This window comes from Cibotium barometz, chromosome 25 (assembly GCF_041138505.1).
Source record: "Cibotium barometz isolate CiBa-2024 chromosome 25, ASM4113850v1, whole genome shotgun sequence".
Classification (NCBI taxonomy): Eukaryota; Viridiplantae; Streptophyta; class Polypodiopsida; order Cyatheales; family Cibotiaceae; genus Cibotium; species Cibotium barometz.
The window spans coordinates 13,343,687-13,363,726 of NC_141070.1; the positions used below are offsets into that span (position 1 = coordinate 13,343,687).

Sequence of the window (20,040 nt, forward strand, 5' to 3'; positions counted from 1 at the left end):
CTGGAAAATATGGGAAAAATACTAGATAAATGCTAATAAATATCCTAAAAATACCAAATGATATTTCAAGGCTTCTACAATGGTCTATGTGATCTACGTGCATAGATATGCAATATGGCAGAATGCTTTTTAATGCAAATCCTAAGGTTTCTACTGACTCTACATGCATGAATGATTCTCTCCAAGTGCGTTAAGGGACTTGATTGACTGACTAACTCTCTAAGGCTGAGGAATGACCTACGTAGCTCGTGCCTGACATATCTTGGACTGACAATTACAATGGAGTCACGGCGTACGACAAATATCATCCTAAAGGGTGCTAATATTATACAATGTTGCACTCAAGATGATGAGCCATCTTGTCACCATGCACTACAGTGCAGAGTGCATGTGGCAGATATGTTGTAAAAAGCACCTGCAGGCAAAATCCCAAACACACCAGAGTGCAATGCCAGGCAACCACATAGTCTTGTGCAAATGTTTTCCCCGAATACAAGGCTGCAGATAAGCAATGCTGAAAATCCCCAAATTTCTAAGCATCAATGGCTGATTTATGTGTCAATTGCACCTGTGTACCAAAGAGCTTCAATTGTGCGATTAAGCACTAATTTTAGAAAAGCCCCAAATTTCTGTGTCTTGTAACTGTAATTGCGCAATTAAGCACAAATTTTGAAAAATCCCAAATTTTCCCTATGTCCTGTAACTTAATGCTGCCCTGGGACTATTGCCTGCAGCTGATTTTTGCAATGAAGCAAGAAATGTACAAAAGCCCCTTGAACTGAACCAAAAAATCAGTACATGGTGGAACCCTAATTTTTGCAGAGATGCCTGTTGAAGAAGTTGGGTGGCAAACCGTAGACTCTGGCGATGGCCTCTAGCCAGCTGATGGCACGCTGAAGACTGTACATACGGGCTGTACAAAGACTGTGCCCACAATGCTCCTCCAACTCTAGCCCACAGTGCTAGAGACTGTGCAAACGGTTGGAGTCAAGGTACTGCAGTCGGGAAGCGGTAGATGGCGTGGCGGGCTGCTAAGGGTGCATATGACGGGCTGCTGCAGGAGACGGCAACGGGCACAACAGGTGACGGCAAGCATAGATACAATGTCGACGGGAGCACGGGCACAACGACTACAGCAGGCACGAGTGCAAGCGATGAAGAGCTGCTAGTCGGAATGGGCAACGGCGAGCTGCTAACGGCGATGGAGTGCAGGAGGAAATTGGGACGTCGACGGAACCTTGACTCCCAATTTTTGCCAAATTGTGGCCTATGCCACGTAAGACACAAGTGTGGCGGAGCTTAGCCGAGCGCCGCCCACTGTGGTGCGAGCTCAGCTTGTGGGTTGGGCGGTGCTGGAGCCCTTCCCATTCGTGCCGCCCCAACTGGTGGCTAAAACGGGCGGTGGAGGCGAGAGAGCCGACCGACGAGCAACACTAGAGGGCAGTCGGGAAATGGGGGCGACGGCTGGAGCAGGACGGAAAGCCACAGTCGATAACAGATGAAAGGTCGCAAGGCCTCGGGAACTGCACAACCAGAGGGTTGCAACCCAGCTATGATACCACTATTGGGTTAGGGTTGCACAGAGAACAGAGACACACACAAAGAAGTACACAACAGCAAGCACTCTGAAGAGAGAGTGAGAGAGATGGTGATTGGTGATAGGATACAAAAGTGTGGAGCAAGGGAGTTGACTCCACAATATCAAAATATATAATAAGTGTGGTGTCCTTTCACACCTAATATATAATAAGTGTGGTGTCCTTTCACACCTAATATCCAAGGAGAAAAACCCCAAAGGGAGAAAAGTGCCCTTGTTTAGCCCATGTTCACATGTGGCACTACTCATATCATATGTGGTATAACTCATAGCATATAGGCCAATAAAGAAGTCAAAGTCACTCCCATCATCAGGACGCTTCACATACAGATTCAAGGATATTTGGATCATGAAGACTTCCTAGTGGCCCCGCTTACGGGATGTGATGTGATACTCGGGATGCCATGGCATTATCGCTTGGATCCCAAGATTTTGCACAAAGAAGAAAGTAAACTTTACTCATAGGGCTAGGGTACAAGAGCCATACAGCAACCGCCATCAGAAAACTGACCATACAACCGTAAAGTCTCTCTCTCTCTCTCTCTCTCTCTCTCTCTCTCTCGATGATTTCTGCACACAGAGGGGTCTTACTGTGAACCTTGGGAAAACCAAGGTTATGGTCTTTCATACATCGAGGCAGGGCAGGAGTCAGCTGACATTCACTCTCGCAGGACGCCAGGTGGAGGTGGTGACATCATACGTGTACCTAGGGGTTACCTTCTCTGCAGCAGCCCACACGCTTCACCATGGGTTCAGCAGCCAGAGCTAGATTGACACGGGGATATGAAGCATTGGCTATGCTAGAAAGACAGTGCCACCAGGCGCATTTTCAGGAGCCTCGGACGAAGGGGTGGCTATTTGACACATTAGTCACACCGGCATTGATGTATGGAGCAACGGTATGGGCGCCAGGCCTTGCTACCCATTGGTGGACACAGATAGAGAGACCACAGGCCCTCATGATGGCACGCATGATACGCAGCAAACCGTCAGTACCTCATGACATTATCCGAGCAGAGTTTGCTGCGCCTCCTATGATGGTAGAGGCCATATTTCAGACTATATGCCTGCTACACAAATTCAGAGAGATGCCACAGGACAGATTGTCATACAGAGCTTTTGAGGCATCTAGACAGCTGGCTGAGGCAGGAGACAGAGGATCATGGTATGCACAGGTCACACATTGGTTCTCACAGCATGGCCTGGACATGGATCATCTACCACCATTCCAGTATGACAGGGATGCACCACATATCTGTCTCTCTCATAGAGAGAGGAGCAGAGTATTGAGACAGGATCTATGGCAGCTCTATACACGAGAGACATGGATATCGCCTACACAGCCTCTTCCACCGAAGATGCTATACTACAGAGATCACTTCATGAGTATCACTGATGATGGATTTATAGAGAGGCCTAGATACATGGAGGGCTTTTTTACCACACGGCTCGCGAGTGGCTATTGGTCAGCTTAGAGTTTCATCACACCGATTGGAGATTGAGACTGGAAGAGCAGCACGGATCTCCCGAGAGGAGAGGGTATGTAGATTGTGCAGAGAGGAGGTGGAGAGTGAGGAGCATTATGTATGCAGATGCAGAGCATATACAGCCATCAGAGAGAGATATCCCATTTTATTCAGAGAGCCACATTCCCTACGCCAGATCTTTGAGGCAGCAGACCAGCGCATACTGGGGAGATTCATTCTAGACATACAGCGCCACAGAGAGACATTATTACAGGCTTAGACAGCTCCAGAGGGGGGGCGACAGACATAGATTACTACATTTTTTCAGAGATCCATCCCCCTCCTAGCCCCTACATGGCAGGGAATTACTCTCCAAAGAGGAGAGACACTTAGAGCCCGCAGGAGACAGAGGACACCTGGCTTTCGGACACCACGCCTATACCAGAGAGAGATGACAGAGATCAGAGCTCAATTTCACAGAGAGGGTGCGGAGCGACTGGCTCGCTTCAGAGCACACCCAGGCATGTTCTTCACGGAGCTGTGGACACCCCCTTCACTGATGTATACCATTTTATACCCCCAGTATGGTACAGGATGGAGCTAGCTAGGCTGCATATCATGATTGTATACTCCATGCATATAGCTTTACATTCTCCTAGTAGTAGAGCTCCATCCCCTTCACCACTCATTGTACTTATTGCACACCCAGATTCAGCTTTTTAGTTCAGTACTTTTTCATTTTGTTGGGATGACAGAGGATACCCCATACAGGTACTCCGATTTGTCTCATAGGCCGAGTTCGGTCTTTTGGAAGACGTTAATAAAATCTTTCTTTCTTTCTTTCTTTCTCTCTCTCTCTTCTCGCCCCCTTCCTGTAGTCCTCCCTATTCGCCCCCCCTTTCCCCACCCACCACCGCTTTCTCTCTCTTCACCCCCTTGCATGCAGTCCTCCTCCTTGTTCGCCTCCCGCCCTTGCTCAGGCCCCCAAGGCAGCAACATACTCCTATCTGTTGCTACTTGTCTCCCCACTCTCAGCTGACCACCTATGGGGGCCACTAGCTGAGGACCAAAATCAATACTAGAAGGGGGACCCCTTCAGTCCAACATGGACAGCTCGCCGGCAACATGGACTAGAGGTGAGAAGGAGAGGAAATACAGCTCGATTTGGGTGAGCACACAGAAGATCCGTGACCCCCATATCAAAACATGCCTTACCACCATGAGAGAAGAATGCAAAATGCAGGATACGGACATTGAGCACCTACAAAAGAAGCTCGGGGAGAACAAGGATAGTGATGACCTTAGGCGTGACTTGCGTGCCTCCATGCAAGAGGAGATGGATAGGTGGAAGGCAGACATGCAAGTATACATGGCAACTTAGCTAAGCAAGATGCAGGAGGAGATGGTCCAAATGTTGGATGCAAAAATCAGCCACCACACCTCACTAATCACGGAGCAGGAAGCCCAAGTCGCCACCCTTAAAGTGGAAAACGAGACCTTGAGGGTACGTACTCAATGTGAAGAACGAGAAATTCAACTATCCCTCAATGATGAGCTGAATACACTTAGAGAGCAAATGAAGACCCTCCAGGAACAAGAGGAGAAGAAGGCAAACGAGGCAACCACATGGGCCGAGATGATTAAGAAGACACAGAAACAAGTAAAAGAAGCCGGCCGCTGGATTGAGGTTGCCAAGAAGCAACGGAACCCACCATCATCCCCAAACATCATCAATGACACACTCGAAGAGGAGAAAAGAAGGAAGATTAGGGCATTGTATGTGAGAGTGGTGAGATGGAAGGAAGGAGCCTCTCCAAAAGAGGACGCCATAGCACTATGCAGAAAGCTGGAAATCCCTGATACCCCCTTCATCAAGGCATGGAGGGTGGGCAAAGACACCACCCAGGAATGCGCACTCATCCTCAAGTTTGCAGGATTGGAAGCGAGGCAAGTATTCCTTACCAAAAGGCGGGCACTACAAGGAGAAAAGACTTACCTCGAAGACGATCTCACACTAGCACAGGTGGCACATAGGAGGGAGTGCATGCCACGCATCTTGGATGCACGTAAAGCACGGAAATGGGCAGCGTACAGAGATGGGAGGGTGTTCATCACCGAGCGACATGCCCAATGACAGTGTGAGACCTATGAGACCAAGCTAGAGATTGCGGTTTGGAACTGCAATGGCGCCTTGAGGACACATGAGGTCTGTTCGAGGACACATTTAGAGGGAGAGACTTGGTCTTATACATAGAGACACATCAATGCCAAAGAGTCAGCTTCCAGAGGTGAGAGGATACAGATGGAAGTCTGTTCGCCGCCCACACCCACGCACAGCAGGGGGTACCCGGGGATCGGAGGGGTGGCTTTACTATACAGGGAGGAGCTTCAACATGTGATACAGGTGGTCGGACGGGATGAGGCTAAATATGCCACCCATGGAGAGTCCCCGTACTTGCCCCTTTATGCTGACATTATGAAGTTTTCCAGTCTAGGGGACATCCTCCTGGCTCGAGACTTCAATGCCCGCACCGCAGGTGCACAGGTACCCTTCTTTGAGACAAATGATCTCATGTACCAGGAGATTGACACAATGGGTACGGATCTGGAGCGGACATCACAAGATACAGCAGCTCGCATAGACTATGGAGAGTATTTCTTAGCCCTCGGCGGGGCTCATAGGCTAGCCATTTATAATGGCCTGGCTAGATGGCCTAGATCCAACTCTTTCACCTCCTACATCTTCGGACATGGAGCCAGTACAGTGGAATATCTAATGGGATCCCTCTCTCCGATCCCACTCATTCCGGACTTTACCATCTCGCCTTGCCCCATCGGTGTTGCAGCCGACCATGCATACCTGGCCTTCTCCCTCACATGCCAATACACCATCCAACCACCTGCTTTGCCCCATCATCGTCCGAGATACCACTTCACTAGAGAAACTTCTTCCATCTATTCTGATCACGCCTACCACATCCTCTCCGAACTCGACCCCCACATCCCACTTGATGAGCTTACCACACACCTCTCAGCCACCCTCCATACGTCCGCTGCAGCCGCCTTCCCGCACTCCAGAGCCACCCCTACATCACTAGGAGGGACTGTCCCACAGAACAGCTGGTACAACGAGGAATGTCGTGACACCCGAGCCCGTCTACATCGGGAGATGAAGCTAGGATCCATCACTCACCAACAGGCGCGAGTGATCTTTCAACGTCTCACACGGAGAAAGAAGAGAGCCTAACTAGCCAGGCTTGAGCAAGAGCTATACCAGCTAATTCTTGGAAGGGATTGTAAGGTGGCCCGGAGGATCTTCCAGGTTCATTGCCTTCTAACTCTGATTACTTCACCCGGCACCTGGCACACCTATGCCACCTCTCTCTACCATGCCCCCGAGTAGCCACCTCTCAACCATCCACCTAAACCTCGTCCCCCACACTCTTCCTCCTTTCACCTCAGCATGGTGAGAGATGCTATTGACAGGATGCAGACTGAGAGAGCACAGGATCATGATGGACTCCTCACTGAGCATTTCTCCCATGCTGGGGCCACGCTAGCCCCTTTACTAGTTCACATGTTTAACAGGGCTTCCCCGCCAGCTGGTCATCGAATACTATTGTACCTATCTTGAAAGCAGGTGACCCCATGGACCCCAACAACTACAGGACTATCATGATTGGTCACACCTTGGCCAAGATTTATGGTTCGATTTTGGAGCATGAGCTTACTAGATGGTCCGAGAAGCAAACACTCAGAGCACCGGGCAAACAGGCTTCAAGAGAGGGCACTCCACACTAGCTCATATCTTTACACTACGGGGGATAATTGAGGAGGGGAGAGCTCACACGTATCGGATATACTGCTGCTTTGTAGATTTCCGCAAAGCTTTTGATACCGTCCCACGGGCCAAACTGATGAGGAGACTGCAGGATATGGGAGTGCCAGCAGAGATGCTTTGGGGGATCATTACACTCTTATGAGTCAGTCACAGGCAGCTTTAGAAGGTGACTCAGAGATCATACACAGCACTATCGGGGTGAAGCAGGGCTGCCCCTTGTCTCCTACTCTATTTGGTCTATACATTGACGAGATCTTGGATTACATAGACAGACAGGGAGGACCAGGAGCACATTTGGCAGGAGTCCTAATACCGATCCTCTTGTATAGATGATATTGTTCTTATTTCTGATTCACCAGAAGGGCTGCAGAGGCATTTGGATGCATTACGGGCCTTTTGCGAGGACCGGGACCTCACTGTGAACCTTGGAAAGACCAAGGTCATGATCGTTAACACCTCCTCACAGTGGATAAGTAGATCTGCAGTACAATTACATACAGTGGAGAGCCTGTGGAGTATGTTACCTCAGATGTATACATTGGGATCACTTTTGCTGGACCTCAGTTCTCGATGCGGAAGGCGGCCGAAGCTAGATTGATGAGGGGATATGCAGCTCTTGGCTCGCTAGAGAGGCAATGCTCACAGATACAGTTTCAGGAGCCGAGGCTGAAGCTTTGGCTATTTGATACTCTAGTTACACCTGCACTACTGTATGGTGCCCCCATCTAGGGTCCTAGCTTATACCACAGGAGGAGACGGAGGAGAGAGCCGGCCGAGACAGATACAAAGGAGGTATATGATGGGTGAAAGCTGATGGAGAGGCCCCTAGTGGTGATGATCTCACGCATGATTAGGAGTAAGCCATCAGTGCCACATGAGATTGTGTGGGTAGAGATGGGGGCTGCATCGATAGTGACACAGGCTCTATTCCAGACAGTGACATACTGGCACAGGCTATGGGAGCTTAAACTTGATAGATACCCCCGGCTAGCCCTGGAGTCCTCGAGACGGCTGACACTTGAGGGAGATACAGAGTGCTGGTATGCACAGGTAGGCACTTGGTTTGGCATGCACGGTATGCAGATGGAGGCAATCCCCCCGTTCTAGTACAGCATAGAGGCCCCATCGTTTGCTCTCAGCCACACAGACCAGAACAGGGTTATGAGGAGGGACATTCTCAAACTAGATACTCAGAGGACATGGAGTTCACCTAGTCGTCCACTGGGGACGAAGATGGCCTTCTACAGAGATCACCTCCTATGTCGAACAGAGGATGGTTTCATCACCCACCCACACTACATGGACACACACCTATCGTTTGGGGTGAGATGTGTGATCGGCCAGATCCGCACCTCATTCCACCAACTAAGAAGGAAGACTACCCAATTAGGGCCCAAGGCAGCCGCACCAGAGGACAAGATATGCCAGCTCTGTCACACAGAGCCCGAGACAGAGGATCATTACATATGCCGATGCCTTGTATACTATGAGATTCAGGGGAGGTTCCACTGCCTCTTCCGAGCTGGGTTCGGACCACTTTCCAGGATCATGGACTTCCTGGATTAGAGATGCCTGGGACTTTTTCTTCTAGAGCTCCGTAGACACAGGGAGTCCTTAGTGAGATCCAGATCAGTTGTACTTGCTTGAGGACCAACACAGAGAGCTCCCACCGACTTCTTTTTATACCACCACTCCGAGGGCATATTCACCCATCATACCCGGACCACACGCTAGTGCAAGAGCTCGGCCGAGAGGTATGACGCTCGACAGAGCCACTGAGTTATGCAGAGCAAGCCGCCCCAGACCCCATGGCCCTCGCCCACGGCCACGCCACCACAGGAGGATCCGGGCCATCATCTCCCATCATTGCAGGACCTTCTCACTCCAGCTCAGTTTTACCACCTTGAGCACCATGTCACAGCGGCCCATGAGGGATGTATCAGGGTGATATGACAGCTCTCTACTCATGTACCTAAATCAGAATTTATAGTTCTAGATTTTTGTTATCTTTCTTTATTACTATTTTGTACCCACGATGATGTACCTCATGGATATGATGTAACCTTTTGGTCTCATAGATCATTTTGGCCTTTTGAAGACGTTAATACAACTCTCTCTCTCTCTCTCTCTCTCTCTCTCTCTCTCTCTGTGCGCTGGCTGTACAATAGGCACAGCAGTCGTACAGTGGTGTAATAGCCGTATAGCACAAGTTCACATGTGTGAAAACCAAGGGCTGGTTTGAGGCCTGTTTATGGATTGTTTTGGGGACTATTTGTCAGTTGTTGGAGCTGATTTGTCTTACTGGAATATTTTGTGAAAAAATCCAGTGTTATTCACACCCGCACCTTGGTTATTTTGTAAAAAGCTTCTCAATAAAATAAGTACCTACGGGGGACCGGCCGTTCCAGCTCAGTGCGGTGTTTATTCATAGTTCTTGTGGTTTCCTGCTATGTGTCCACTGTCTGAATACTTGAAGAGTTTTGCCTTTTCTGTTTCGGGTCTCCGCAAATTGTGACAGTGGTATCAGAGCATAGGCTTTTTTGGACTATTTGAAAACGAGCAAAGATTTTGGGAGAGACTCGGAAGATTTTTCTCTTCACTTTGATACTGTGGACAGGACAGGACAGCACTACTGGGATACGACATCAAAACATAGTTCAAGAACAAGGCTACAGAGTTCCAAAAGATTCTGGATGCCCAGGAGTTCTATTCAGAGCAGCTCGACAAGATCCTTGGACAGTTGGCTACACGAGAGTACTTGCTAAGCAAATATCGGCACTACCCATACGTAGAGATCGGTCAAGATCGGCCTGTTATGGACATTTTCGGAGATCTAGCCCAAATGTATGCCAAAGATCCTGAGACTTGGCTTTCAGATGTCTCTGGGAGGACGGTGACATTCAGCTACAGCCAAACGGTGATCTGCTCATCCCAAAACCTCTTGAGCAAAATACTGAAAATGCACACCAGAGGATTTGGATGAGTAGAGCAAAAGCTTCAAGATCCTCACCCAACACCTCCCAAATCTGAGGAAGGAGTGGTACATCGAACGAAGCCCCGAGCTGCTATGAAACTGTACGCATGGCAGTCTACATGTACTGATTGCGGAGCCGAAGGTCACGTTACAGTCTTCTATCCCCAACCAAAGATCACACATTATGACGATGCTAAAGCTTCATCTGAATTTTAGATTAGCAAATCTCATCCTCACATCAAGGCATAAAATTTTGTAAAAGGATGCTAATTTTGCTTACACTTTATCGGTGTATTTTTGCAAGTATCCTTTTTGTCAGCTAAGTATTTTTGGCTTTGTACATGCAAGAACTAACTATGTGGTTGCAGCCACTTTACTTCGGGCTTGGGATCATCCCAAGCCAGCCCTCAGACAGATAGTTCCAATTGCCTCAGAGGAGCGGCTCCGACAGCCTTTGGTCTGGAACCCCTTGATCCGTTTACCCAGTGGCCACATGTTAGGGGCCCGACCGCATGTATCTTGGGAAGCCTTGAGCACAGGACCATACAGGTCTCTTGGAGACTCGATTGCACACAGGCAGTTACCCTTGGAGGAGTAGGAGAGATGCCTGACAAGGATCCGAGGCCGAGATAGGCTCAGCATCGACATTGACTCAGCTATCCCTCAAGAGTGGCTCATGTCTATTCCAGACTCGACATAAAAACAGTGTGGTTAGGAGTGTTTACCAGACGTGATATCCTTGTGGCAGTCCATGGACCAAATGAGGACAATGGTCTGCTCACTTTCTCTATTGGATCCCACGGCAGACGAGAGAGATCAGAGCTTCCCTTGGAGAATTTCAGAGGCTGCACCTTGCAGAGGTGAGGGTGATCGGTTTTCGAGCACGGGCATGGCACATAGATCCAGCACTGGCCAAGGTGGCAAGGCAGAGACTATGGCGGCTATGGATTTGCGAGTGCCAACCTATCACGCGACTGCAGTGAGACCCAGGAGAGTGGACTTGGCATGATCCTGCGGATAGGGAGTAGACTCTGGACACCCCCTTCTTTGCATATACTGCGCGGCTTGGCCGCAGGATCCAAATGCTTGAGATAGATGGCACACCAGCAGCGCATTGGCAGTCACAAGGTCTATCACAGCGCTTCCTTTCAGATTTTTGGAAGAGACTATGGGATAGCTTTCGACCTAGAAAGATCACACTCTTTCTCTGGTTGATGGCACACGAGAGTTTGGCAGTCAGCGGCTTGCCCGCAGTGCAGCCACCACCAGAAGTCTCAACGACATTGCCTGAAGGCTCAGCAGATGTGGCAGCAGATTCTCCACATCTTCGCTATGGACAAGGCATCGACTCGGATCATCACTTGGGGCACTGTCGCTTGGGCCACAGAGGCTAGTGCGATAAGGGCTTATGAGGAGGATGGGGGAGGGCTAGCCCTTCAGTTCTCTCACCATCGTATTGCAACAATACCAGTCACAGCCCCTCCTGCAGGTGACTTGTGGCTAGGCTCATGCCAGAGATGGGAGATTTGCAGTAGCATCACAACTTGGCACATTTGGCGTGCTAGATGCAGCGAGGCCATCAAGGGTACCCACACTCCACTGGCTAAGACCATCAGGAGCATATGGCTTGATATTATTCACACCCTCCGCTCCCAATGGGGAAAGCTACAGGGAGGTTCTAACCGCATGCGGAAGCGCCGGGAAGCCTTCTTGAGACTTTGGAGGCCAAGCCCTTTCCTCACAGATAGAGGCGGTGACCCCATCTGGCATTATAGACCACCTGTGTGGTTGTATACCCCCCCCCCCCCCCCCCCCCCCCCGCCCCCCTCCCCCTATAAGAGATAGCCTTCTCCTCACAAAGCGGCCAGCCGGAGGAGAAGCATCTCTTCTCCTTATGATCACTTGTCTCCCGCTCTTATATGAGGCGAGTTTGTATTTAGCCCGTCGTGGTTGTGCTTAACCCTTTGTGGCTGTTTCTCATTAACTAATTGAAGGATCTTTTTCTCGGGAAAAAAAAAAGAAAAAAGAAAAAAAGAAATAACTATATGTTCAGTTTTGGTTGAATATATATATGCTTTCACTCTTGCATGTTTGTGCAGAAAGAATCCTCTGTTTATTGCGATGTGTTGCACGATAGATACTTTGAGCAATTCAAATATCTCTCTCTTTTGGCCACTAAGCTAGTTTATGATTTCGGTATTCTATGTGATATGGAATCATTTAACTATCACCAATGAGGATTTATTGGATTTTGATGACACTTTTTGTCACTATGCGTACATCTAACAATTCTATTCGTGTCAATCAAGTTTCTCGTTCCCTGTTTATTGGAATGGACTATGTTCTTGGCTCCCGTTTATTCAGCATTATTGTAGATTATACATCAAGCTGACAAGCAAGCTGTATGGAGCTATATCTCAAGATATCTTATGCATATGCTGACAAGATATTTCTTTTTGCTTTATGACGAACCTGGCAAAGAGAAAAAAAGCTAAGGATACTTTGAGTCTTGCAAAGTTGCTACTTTTTGAAATTTATTGTAAGTGCTTTTGGACACTTAACCCTTGTATGCCCGTACAAGGAGAGTTGTGTGTTGTCTGCCTTGAATTGGTTCAGGTAAACATAATGGTTGGAAAACCTAGTTTACATACGGACATGACCAAGGACTATGGGCTAGATTTTGGCATATCTTTGCTCGAGGATTTATACCTATATGATGGTTCGACGCATCTATATGGTTATCACTACCTCAGTGATTCTTGAGCTTCATACACAGCTCTTTGGCTCCTTTTGCTTGGATGGAGTATGTTTTTGGCTCCCTGCTCTAAGGGATGCAGTGGACTTACGAAACTCGTGGATATCTCATGGATCAATGATTTTTCTATGGATTTCTATTGGCGGACCCCGAAATGCCCGTAAGACTATATGCAGTAGAAATGTTTATGGAGCACCAAGATATTTATGCCTGTGATTCATTCACATGCCTAGTAGCTTTCTCTATGGGAGGGAGACAGGGCTATAGCAATTCTGTGCAAGGCTGAAAAGATGGATGAATAGCTCCAAGAATTTAGCAATTGGGTTACTGAGGAAGAGGAATATACAGCCTATGCAGAAGTATTTCTAAGGGAGCAATTTCCTCATTTGCCTGTGGATGTGATTCGGCGTATATGGGCAATCGTTTGGAAAACACAAAGGAAAAACTTTCTTCCATTTGGAATAGTGAATGGTCCAAGTGAGGCCCGAAGGTTTCTGGAGAACTGTTATTACCATCAGTTTCATCACAAGTTTCGATATTGCGGGTCCAAATGTAGATGAGTGAGGAAGAACAACATTTCAAAAGACTTGTTCATGGGTATGGCATACGGTTCAGAATTACGTTGGGTAAAAGATTATCATATTTGGCAGAGGATCCAAATGAAGGAATCAATCCACCTAATTCACCAGTAACGGAGGACTTGGATGAAGACGTCATTTCCCCTAAATCTGTAGGAGGAGAGGAAATAGCATCACCAAATGCTGAAATTACTAGGGGAGTGGCAAGGCTTCTTGGCACAAGAGCACTTAGTGCTCAATTGCTAAGGGCAAAGAGATCTTTGGATTTCAATCCATTACCATAGTTACCTCCCAAAAGAAGAAGACCACCACCAATCATGTAGGGCAAATCCTCCAGCGCCTGGTGCCCCAGCAAACCCCAAGGTTGGCCCAGCCAAATTCAGCGGCTCAAAGAAAGCTAATGTTGATAGCCATATTAATCAGTTTGAAACCACATGTCAGGCTAGTGGCTTTGGGATGTACCCGCATGAAGTGAAGAAGAAGCACTTTGTTGCTACATTGGAAGGATGGTTTACTCAATATGCATTACAACATTTCCCAAACTATAATGCTCTCAAAGAAGCTTTTCTTGTGAGGTTCAAGAAGAAGAAAACCCCTAAAGATATCCTCAAGAAGCTTAGGGGGCTGAAACAAGGTAAGTTAGGAGTGGAAGATTACGTCCAAGAATTCAGAAATTTGTACAACAGGTTATTGGCAAAACAGAGACCAACTCTTGAACATTTGGGAGACTATTTTTGCAAGGGCCTAAGAACAAGACTTCAGAGTTATATGGCAGGAAGAGACATTGAGAATGCAAATGACTTTAATGACCTAGTGAATACAGCACTCAGGGCAGAAAGGAGATTAGGATTGTCTTCAAAAAAGAAGAAGCAGTCAGAAGACTCTGATAGAGAAGATGATGAAGATTCAGATGAAGAAAACAATGATTCAGAGAATGAGGAAGATAACTCTGACATCTCAGATGATGAGGATTGGAGTGAGAAGGAAAAGAAAACAAAGAAGAACAAAAGGAAGCAAGAAATCAAGAAGAAAGACAACAAGAAAATCAAAACAGTTCAGGAGGAGGATTTGGAGAAAAAGATTCTTGACAAGATTAAAGTCTTGGGAATGGCACCAGTGGGTGAGGCATCCAGGCTATATTGTGAGATCTGCCAAAGGCTAGATCATATTACAACCAATTGTTGGTATAATCACCCCACATTGTTCAGATGAATCAGCAAGCAAATCCTCAAGCCAATTAGGTTGGAGTTGAGCAGAATAGGAGGGCTGTTGGTCCTCCAAGGAGAAATCAAAACCCAAATCAGTGTCAAACCTATGAATGAGAATCAAAACCCTCAATGCAGTCATCAAAATCCTCAGTGGGGAGGTCAACAGAGGAATTTCAATAACAACAACAATCAGAACAGAAATATGAACTGTAATTATTGTGGCTTGCCAGGGCATAGACAAGGTCCAAGCTGTGAGCTTTGGTGTAAGCACAGAAATGAAAGGGGAATTCCAATTGTCAGATACAATGAAAGGCAGGAAGGAAATCAGAATCAACAGAATCAACCCCCTGCTCAATTGAATGCAGTAATGTTGGAAGAGATTAATGAAGGGGAAAGTGACCAGAAAATAAATGGGAAGTGTGATTGTACACAATGCATGAAAATTGAAGATGTGCAGGATGTTCAGGATGTGGATTCGATGGCAATTACTAGGTCAAAAAATTAGGGTAGCAAGAAGTCCCCTGAAGTTTTAGCTAAGAAGAGGGATCCCATTGAATGGGAAGCTCAGAAGAGAATTAGAACAGGAGTCATAAAGGAGTTGAACAAAGTTCAGGGAAGACAAGACGAGCAACCTGTTATACCAGTGTTACCCTCTCAGGATGTGGCTGCATTATCAATATATCAGAAAAGTGGGTTGGAAATAAAGCAAGACTCTACCCCAAATGAAGAAGACTTATTTCAGACTTTAATGAAACCTCAATTGCATTTAACTCTGGAACAAGTTTTGAGCTTGGTGCCAGCATTTAAGGAAAAGCTTATAGCAAAGTGGAAGGTTGGCAATGTGTTAACAGTTCAGAAAGATGATGCAAGGGTTCCACCAAAACCATCCCAAGTGGAGGATGTTGATTACAGAGTCTCTATGCTGGATGTTAAACTTGGAAACTTTAACATTAAGGGAGCCTTATTGGATGGAGGTTCAGGTGTCAATATCCTTCCAGAATCAGTTTGTAAGAAATTGGGGATTTCTGAATTTGATGATGCATCCTTTCAGGTGAAAATGGCAGATCAGAGGAGGGTACAACCTCTGGGAATTCTTAGAGGGCAAAATTTACAGGTTGCTAGACTGAATTTTGCAGTAAATTTTGTTGTCCTGAAACTTGAGGAATCAGAAAATCATTATCCCATGATTCTGGGAAGACCCTAGTTGAGAGCTGCCAAAGTGAACACCATGTCAGTGAGCTATAAATTGATGTACTCCCATGCTCATTTTAGAGTGGATTAAGCAATGAGATTAGTATGGTTTTTATATTGAGATTAGCCTCTTGTTTAATCAATTTATTGTGTCAAATTGAATGGGATTAGAGCATAATCATTGTTGTTTAATCATAGCCTTCTTCACTAGCTATGAACCTCCCTAGCTTCCTCATTTTCAAGGTGGTATTGAAGGATCAGAGAAGCACAAGACAAAGCCTAGCTAAGGGGGATCGAACATGTCCATGGTTGCAAAGAAGTAAGAGAGAGAGAGAGAGAGAGAGAGAGAGAGAGAGGAGAGAGAGAGAGAGAGAGAGAGAAGCACTTAGTGAGAGATGATTTCCATGACTCAACAATATTTGATTAGATAGATTTTGAACTCATAGAGTACATGTCTTTTTGTAGGTATAAAACCTTATCTTTTGACTTAATCACATCACACACACGAGTAAGACACGTACACATGGCATACTTATCTTACCCCCATTTAAGGGTGGGTTCACACATAGATACAAACACACAAACTCAGTACACATACAGATCGTGGACACACACACGAGACTAGCACACACATGAGGCTCCGAAATACCCAACAAACAGCAAAGGTGGAGTGACCTGAGATAACCTTCATCATGCTCTATGATGGCCTCCGGACTGTGCCGTGTCTCCTACTAGACGTGTTTCCAATACCAACTCAGAGGCTTAAGTCTGAGCATGGTTCAGAGATTGAACTGAGCACACTCACGGCTTTACGTTCAAACATGACTAGAGGCTCCAAGTCTAAGCATGGATACATGGCAACTTAGAGGTCTAGGGGACCAAGGTATCTACATCTTGGAACTTCTCTTCCAGGCCTGATTTGTGGGAGCTCCACCCATGGTAGCTACATTCTTCAGTCTACTCATGAGAAAACCCCCCCTTACTCTAAACAGAGTAAACATTAGAGATGGAGCCTTTTATACAACGACGCGATACAAAAATTTACACAAAAACATGCAAGAAACGTGAGACACACACAAGATTATTTTTCAGATTTCGGGAGACATCCCGGGCCGAGAACCCTGACTCGCGCACATAACATGAAAAATACAAATTTTGTGGAAATCTGGATGAAATCCCCTCTCGATGTCAGTGGTGTCGCCTTTTTCCGACATCTTTTCCATGCTACCACCCTGTCCATGGCCTTATGGAGTTCAATGTGCTACAGGAGGCTCCATTTTACCAATTTTGAAAAACCCCCAAATTTATGTGTACAGGAACTTTATCTTGATGCTAATGGCTCAATTTTTTGCAGAAAGCCCCAAATAAATTGCAAGCAAGAGAGTTTAATTAGAAGATTATCACCTTGATTTGAAAGGGCCTCAAAATCCCTCTTTTTTTAAATTGTTGATTTAATTATGATGATGATGATGATGCTGTTGTTGTTGTTGATGCAAGTACACGTGGTGGTGAGGACCAGCAGTAGAAAGGCGGGATGTGGCTAGGCACTGTCACAAGGAGCAGGTGCAACGTGGCCCATGGGCACCGGAAGCAACACGAAGGTATTTCAGGCAGGTGGCACGGCTACAAAGCGCAAGTGCCATGAGCAAGAGGGTGGCCAGTGAAAGACAAGCGAAAGGCGCACGGCGGGGGAGAGAAACATAGACAAGGCAAGCAAAAAATGCAGGCTGGCCAGCAAGGGCCTAGGGAGCCCAACGCTGCCTGGCAGTCAAGCGGGCAGCTCAGCCGAAGTCCTTGCCACCCCGGTCCACCCAGCCGGCTCAGCAAGCAACCCAGCTCAGCCCCGCCAGCACCCTATCATGGGGTCCGTCAGTATGGGCAGAGGCAGCTGAGACTGTGGCGCGAACACAGACAGGGGGAGCAGGAGCACCTGGCAGCAACCATAGACAGTGACTCTCAACAGAACTTCGGTGCATTTTTTACCATACGCATAGAGTGCATTATTGCAAGTAGCATAATGTCTCCCAATGGTCCTTTAGCACAGCAGCACTGAGGCCTCTTCTGCAGCAAATGACAGCTTTCGTTAAACAGTAGCCACACACAGCAACAGTTCGCTTTGCAGCTCTCCTACGCAGAAAGCTCACACCTCAACTCGGCAGCAGCAAAGGAGCAGATCAACTACTACAGTATATTGTGCATCTGAAGGAAGTAACATATCTGCAAAACTGTGCAGACTCACAAGAAATTCAAATCCTTGATTATGTCTTGGCTTAAGAACCACTCTAAATACTATTGTGTTGCTTGACCAGTCCTAGTTAATGTTTACACTAGGCCTAAGGTACTCTTATGTCAGACCATGTATTTCCTCAAACACTCTCATGTAATCAGACATAAAAGATTGACACCAGAGATCATAGTTGAATATTTCTTTTGTTTTTAACAACATGAAGGAATAAGATGCTAGAATCGTCATCAAGCACATTTGTGTGGGGTATTCATGTAGAAAAGGTATTGCAATTTGCTCCTGTACCAACCATATACCTGGACCCATTGAAATCACTTGCAAAGAAGCTACTTACTTCACCTAGGTTACATCATGAAAATTGATTTAGAAAAAGCAAACCTACGTCGGTAAAGGCAATGAATAGCAACCTTTTAAACTGAGGATTAAGCTCCTTTTCTGTATTTTTGCATGAAACCCACAGGTCCTTCAATACTCCAAGAGTCTCCAACATTCTGCCAATCGAGCCCCCCCCACCAAAAAAAATAAATAAATAAATAAAAAGGGAGAGAGAAACACTAAGCCTCCTATAGTCACAGCATGATGCATACAAAAAGGTGAACCAAAGCTACTCTTTGAAGATTGCATACTTCTCATGGTATCTTTGAACTTCTAGATAGCAATCCTTCCGTGTGTGTTTTGAATCAAATTCTCTTTGTCGAACAGAATCTGGGTGCAATTTTCCCTTCAACAGTAATTCACCCCTGCAAAGAAGGAGAACACATATATACCTAGGAACATGCCCAAATTCACCTTATAAGAATGTGCAATTAATAACCTCATGGTAGTCATCCACAAGACAATAAACCATCAACTCCATCATGCATAGTATGGACTGGATACTACAACATCCCCACTAACATCATCAGTGCCCCATAGTGGGTGTAGAACTTGGTATCAATATATGCTCCCACAAAAACCACCCCCCCCACACCCCCCCCCCCCACACACACACACATAAGAGCATACATTCATACAAAGGTCTGCGTACTGAGTTTCTGTCAGAGCTCCAGAGATACAGGGCAGACTCAGCCATACTGAAGGCTAGCACAAGGATCATAACAAATAGAAAGAATTATTACAACAAAAGCGTAGTTCATTGGGTATATGCACCACTAAAGATAGAAAGAATTATAATATCAACTGGTTGCATAATACAGGAGAATACAGCTATAAATATGCATCTTGCCATTATTTTCTATGACTCGACATCGATTCACTTATGCATAATTTTAAATACTTTTTCATCAAGGTTATCGCATAAAAACCAAAGCCTAAGCTGTTGCAGCTACCCCCGCGTGCACACCTGCACCTTCCCTCCATCACCGTCCCTCCTAGCCTCTATGCACTACCCCGCCCCCTTTTCCTGTGCGCAGCGCACCACCCCCCCCCCCCCCCCCCCCCCCCCCCGCGCGGCTGTCTCTTCCTCGTTGCCCTCCACCTCCCCCCGTGTGTGCCTCCCGCCTGAGCTCTCCCCCTCCTCCCTCTCTTTCCTTTGCGCCGCCCTGCCCTCCTGTCCGCCTTCTTCATCCCCAGAACCCAAATCCTTACTTCTCCTAATCTTAATAACTGTAGACGGCATCATAGGACTCGTCATGCGAGAAATGGAGTGCTAAGCCCAAGATATATCTGAGGAAGCAAAAGACAATGTTGTACATAAATAAGATTGATATATAAATAAAGCTTTTTCTTTTGTTGAGCATTCTCTTTAAATTCAGAATATTAAACATATAGCTGTGTGACGCAATATTGGCCCGCTGTCAATTGATCATTGATCGTGAGTATCGAGCTGTTAGCGACCCTTTCAAGTATGTATGCCCAACGGGGCATGCCAAGAGATAAAGATAGAGAGAGGGGAGAGAGAGAAAGGTACAAGGAACTTGCACAGTACACCACACCAAGCGAAGAACAAGCCCCGCCCCCTTTCAGGAATTTATTCAAAAACAATCGACGGGCTTTTCAAGCCAGGACCAATACAATCAATGAATATAATATCAAACAAATATGTCGATGCAAAATCTGGGTCCAAGTTGATGTCGAGGCACAAGATCTCTGATGCCAAGCACACCACAAGAATGACCCACAAGAGTCTCTCACCGCCCTAGTACCAATATCCTAGAGCTAAATCAAATCCCAAATCTCAATGATG

General features: G+C 46.7%; 1 protein-coding gene across 3 annotated transcripts in view; it reads right to left on the reverse strand.

Moving 5' to 3' along the window:
* Positions 1 to 20,040, reverse strand: part of LOC147624258 (nuclear factor kappa-B-binding protein) — a 115,156-nt gene that overhangs the window by 48,231 nt on the left and 46,885 nt on the right. For 2 of the 3 annotated variants that reach the window (XM_086819227.1, XM_086819225.1), the window contains exons 3-4: positions 18,482 to 18,622; positions 18,263 to 18,346 (exon numbers count right to left, since the gene is read on the reverse strand). In XM_086819227.1, the coding sequence (XP_086675353.1) occupies positions 18,263 to 18,346; positions 18,482 to 18,622 (225 nt within the window). The remainder of the gene's footprint in view (positions 1 to 18,262; positions 18,347 to 18,481; positions 18,623 to 20,040) is intronic. The other variant, XM_086819226.1, reaches the window with a different exon arrangement.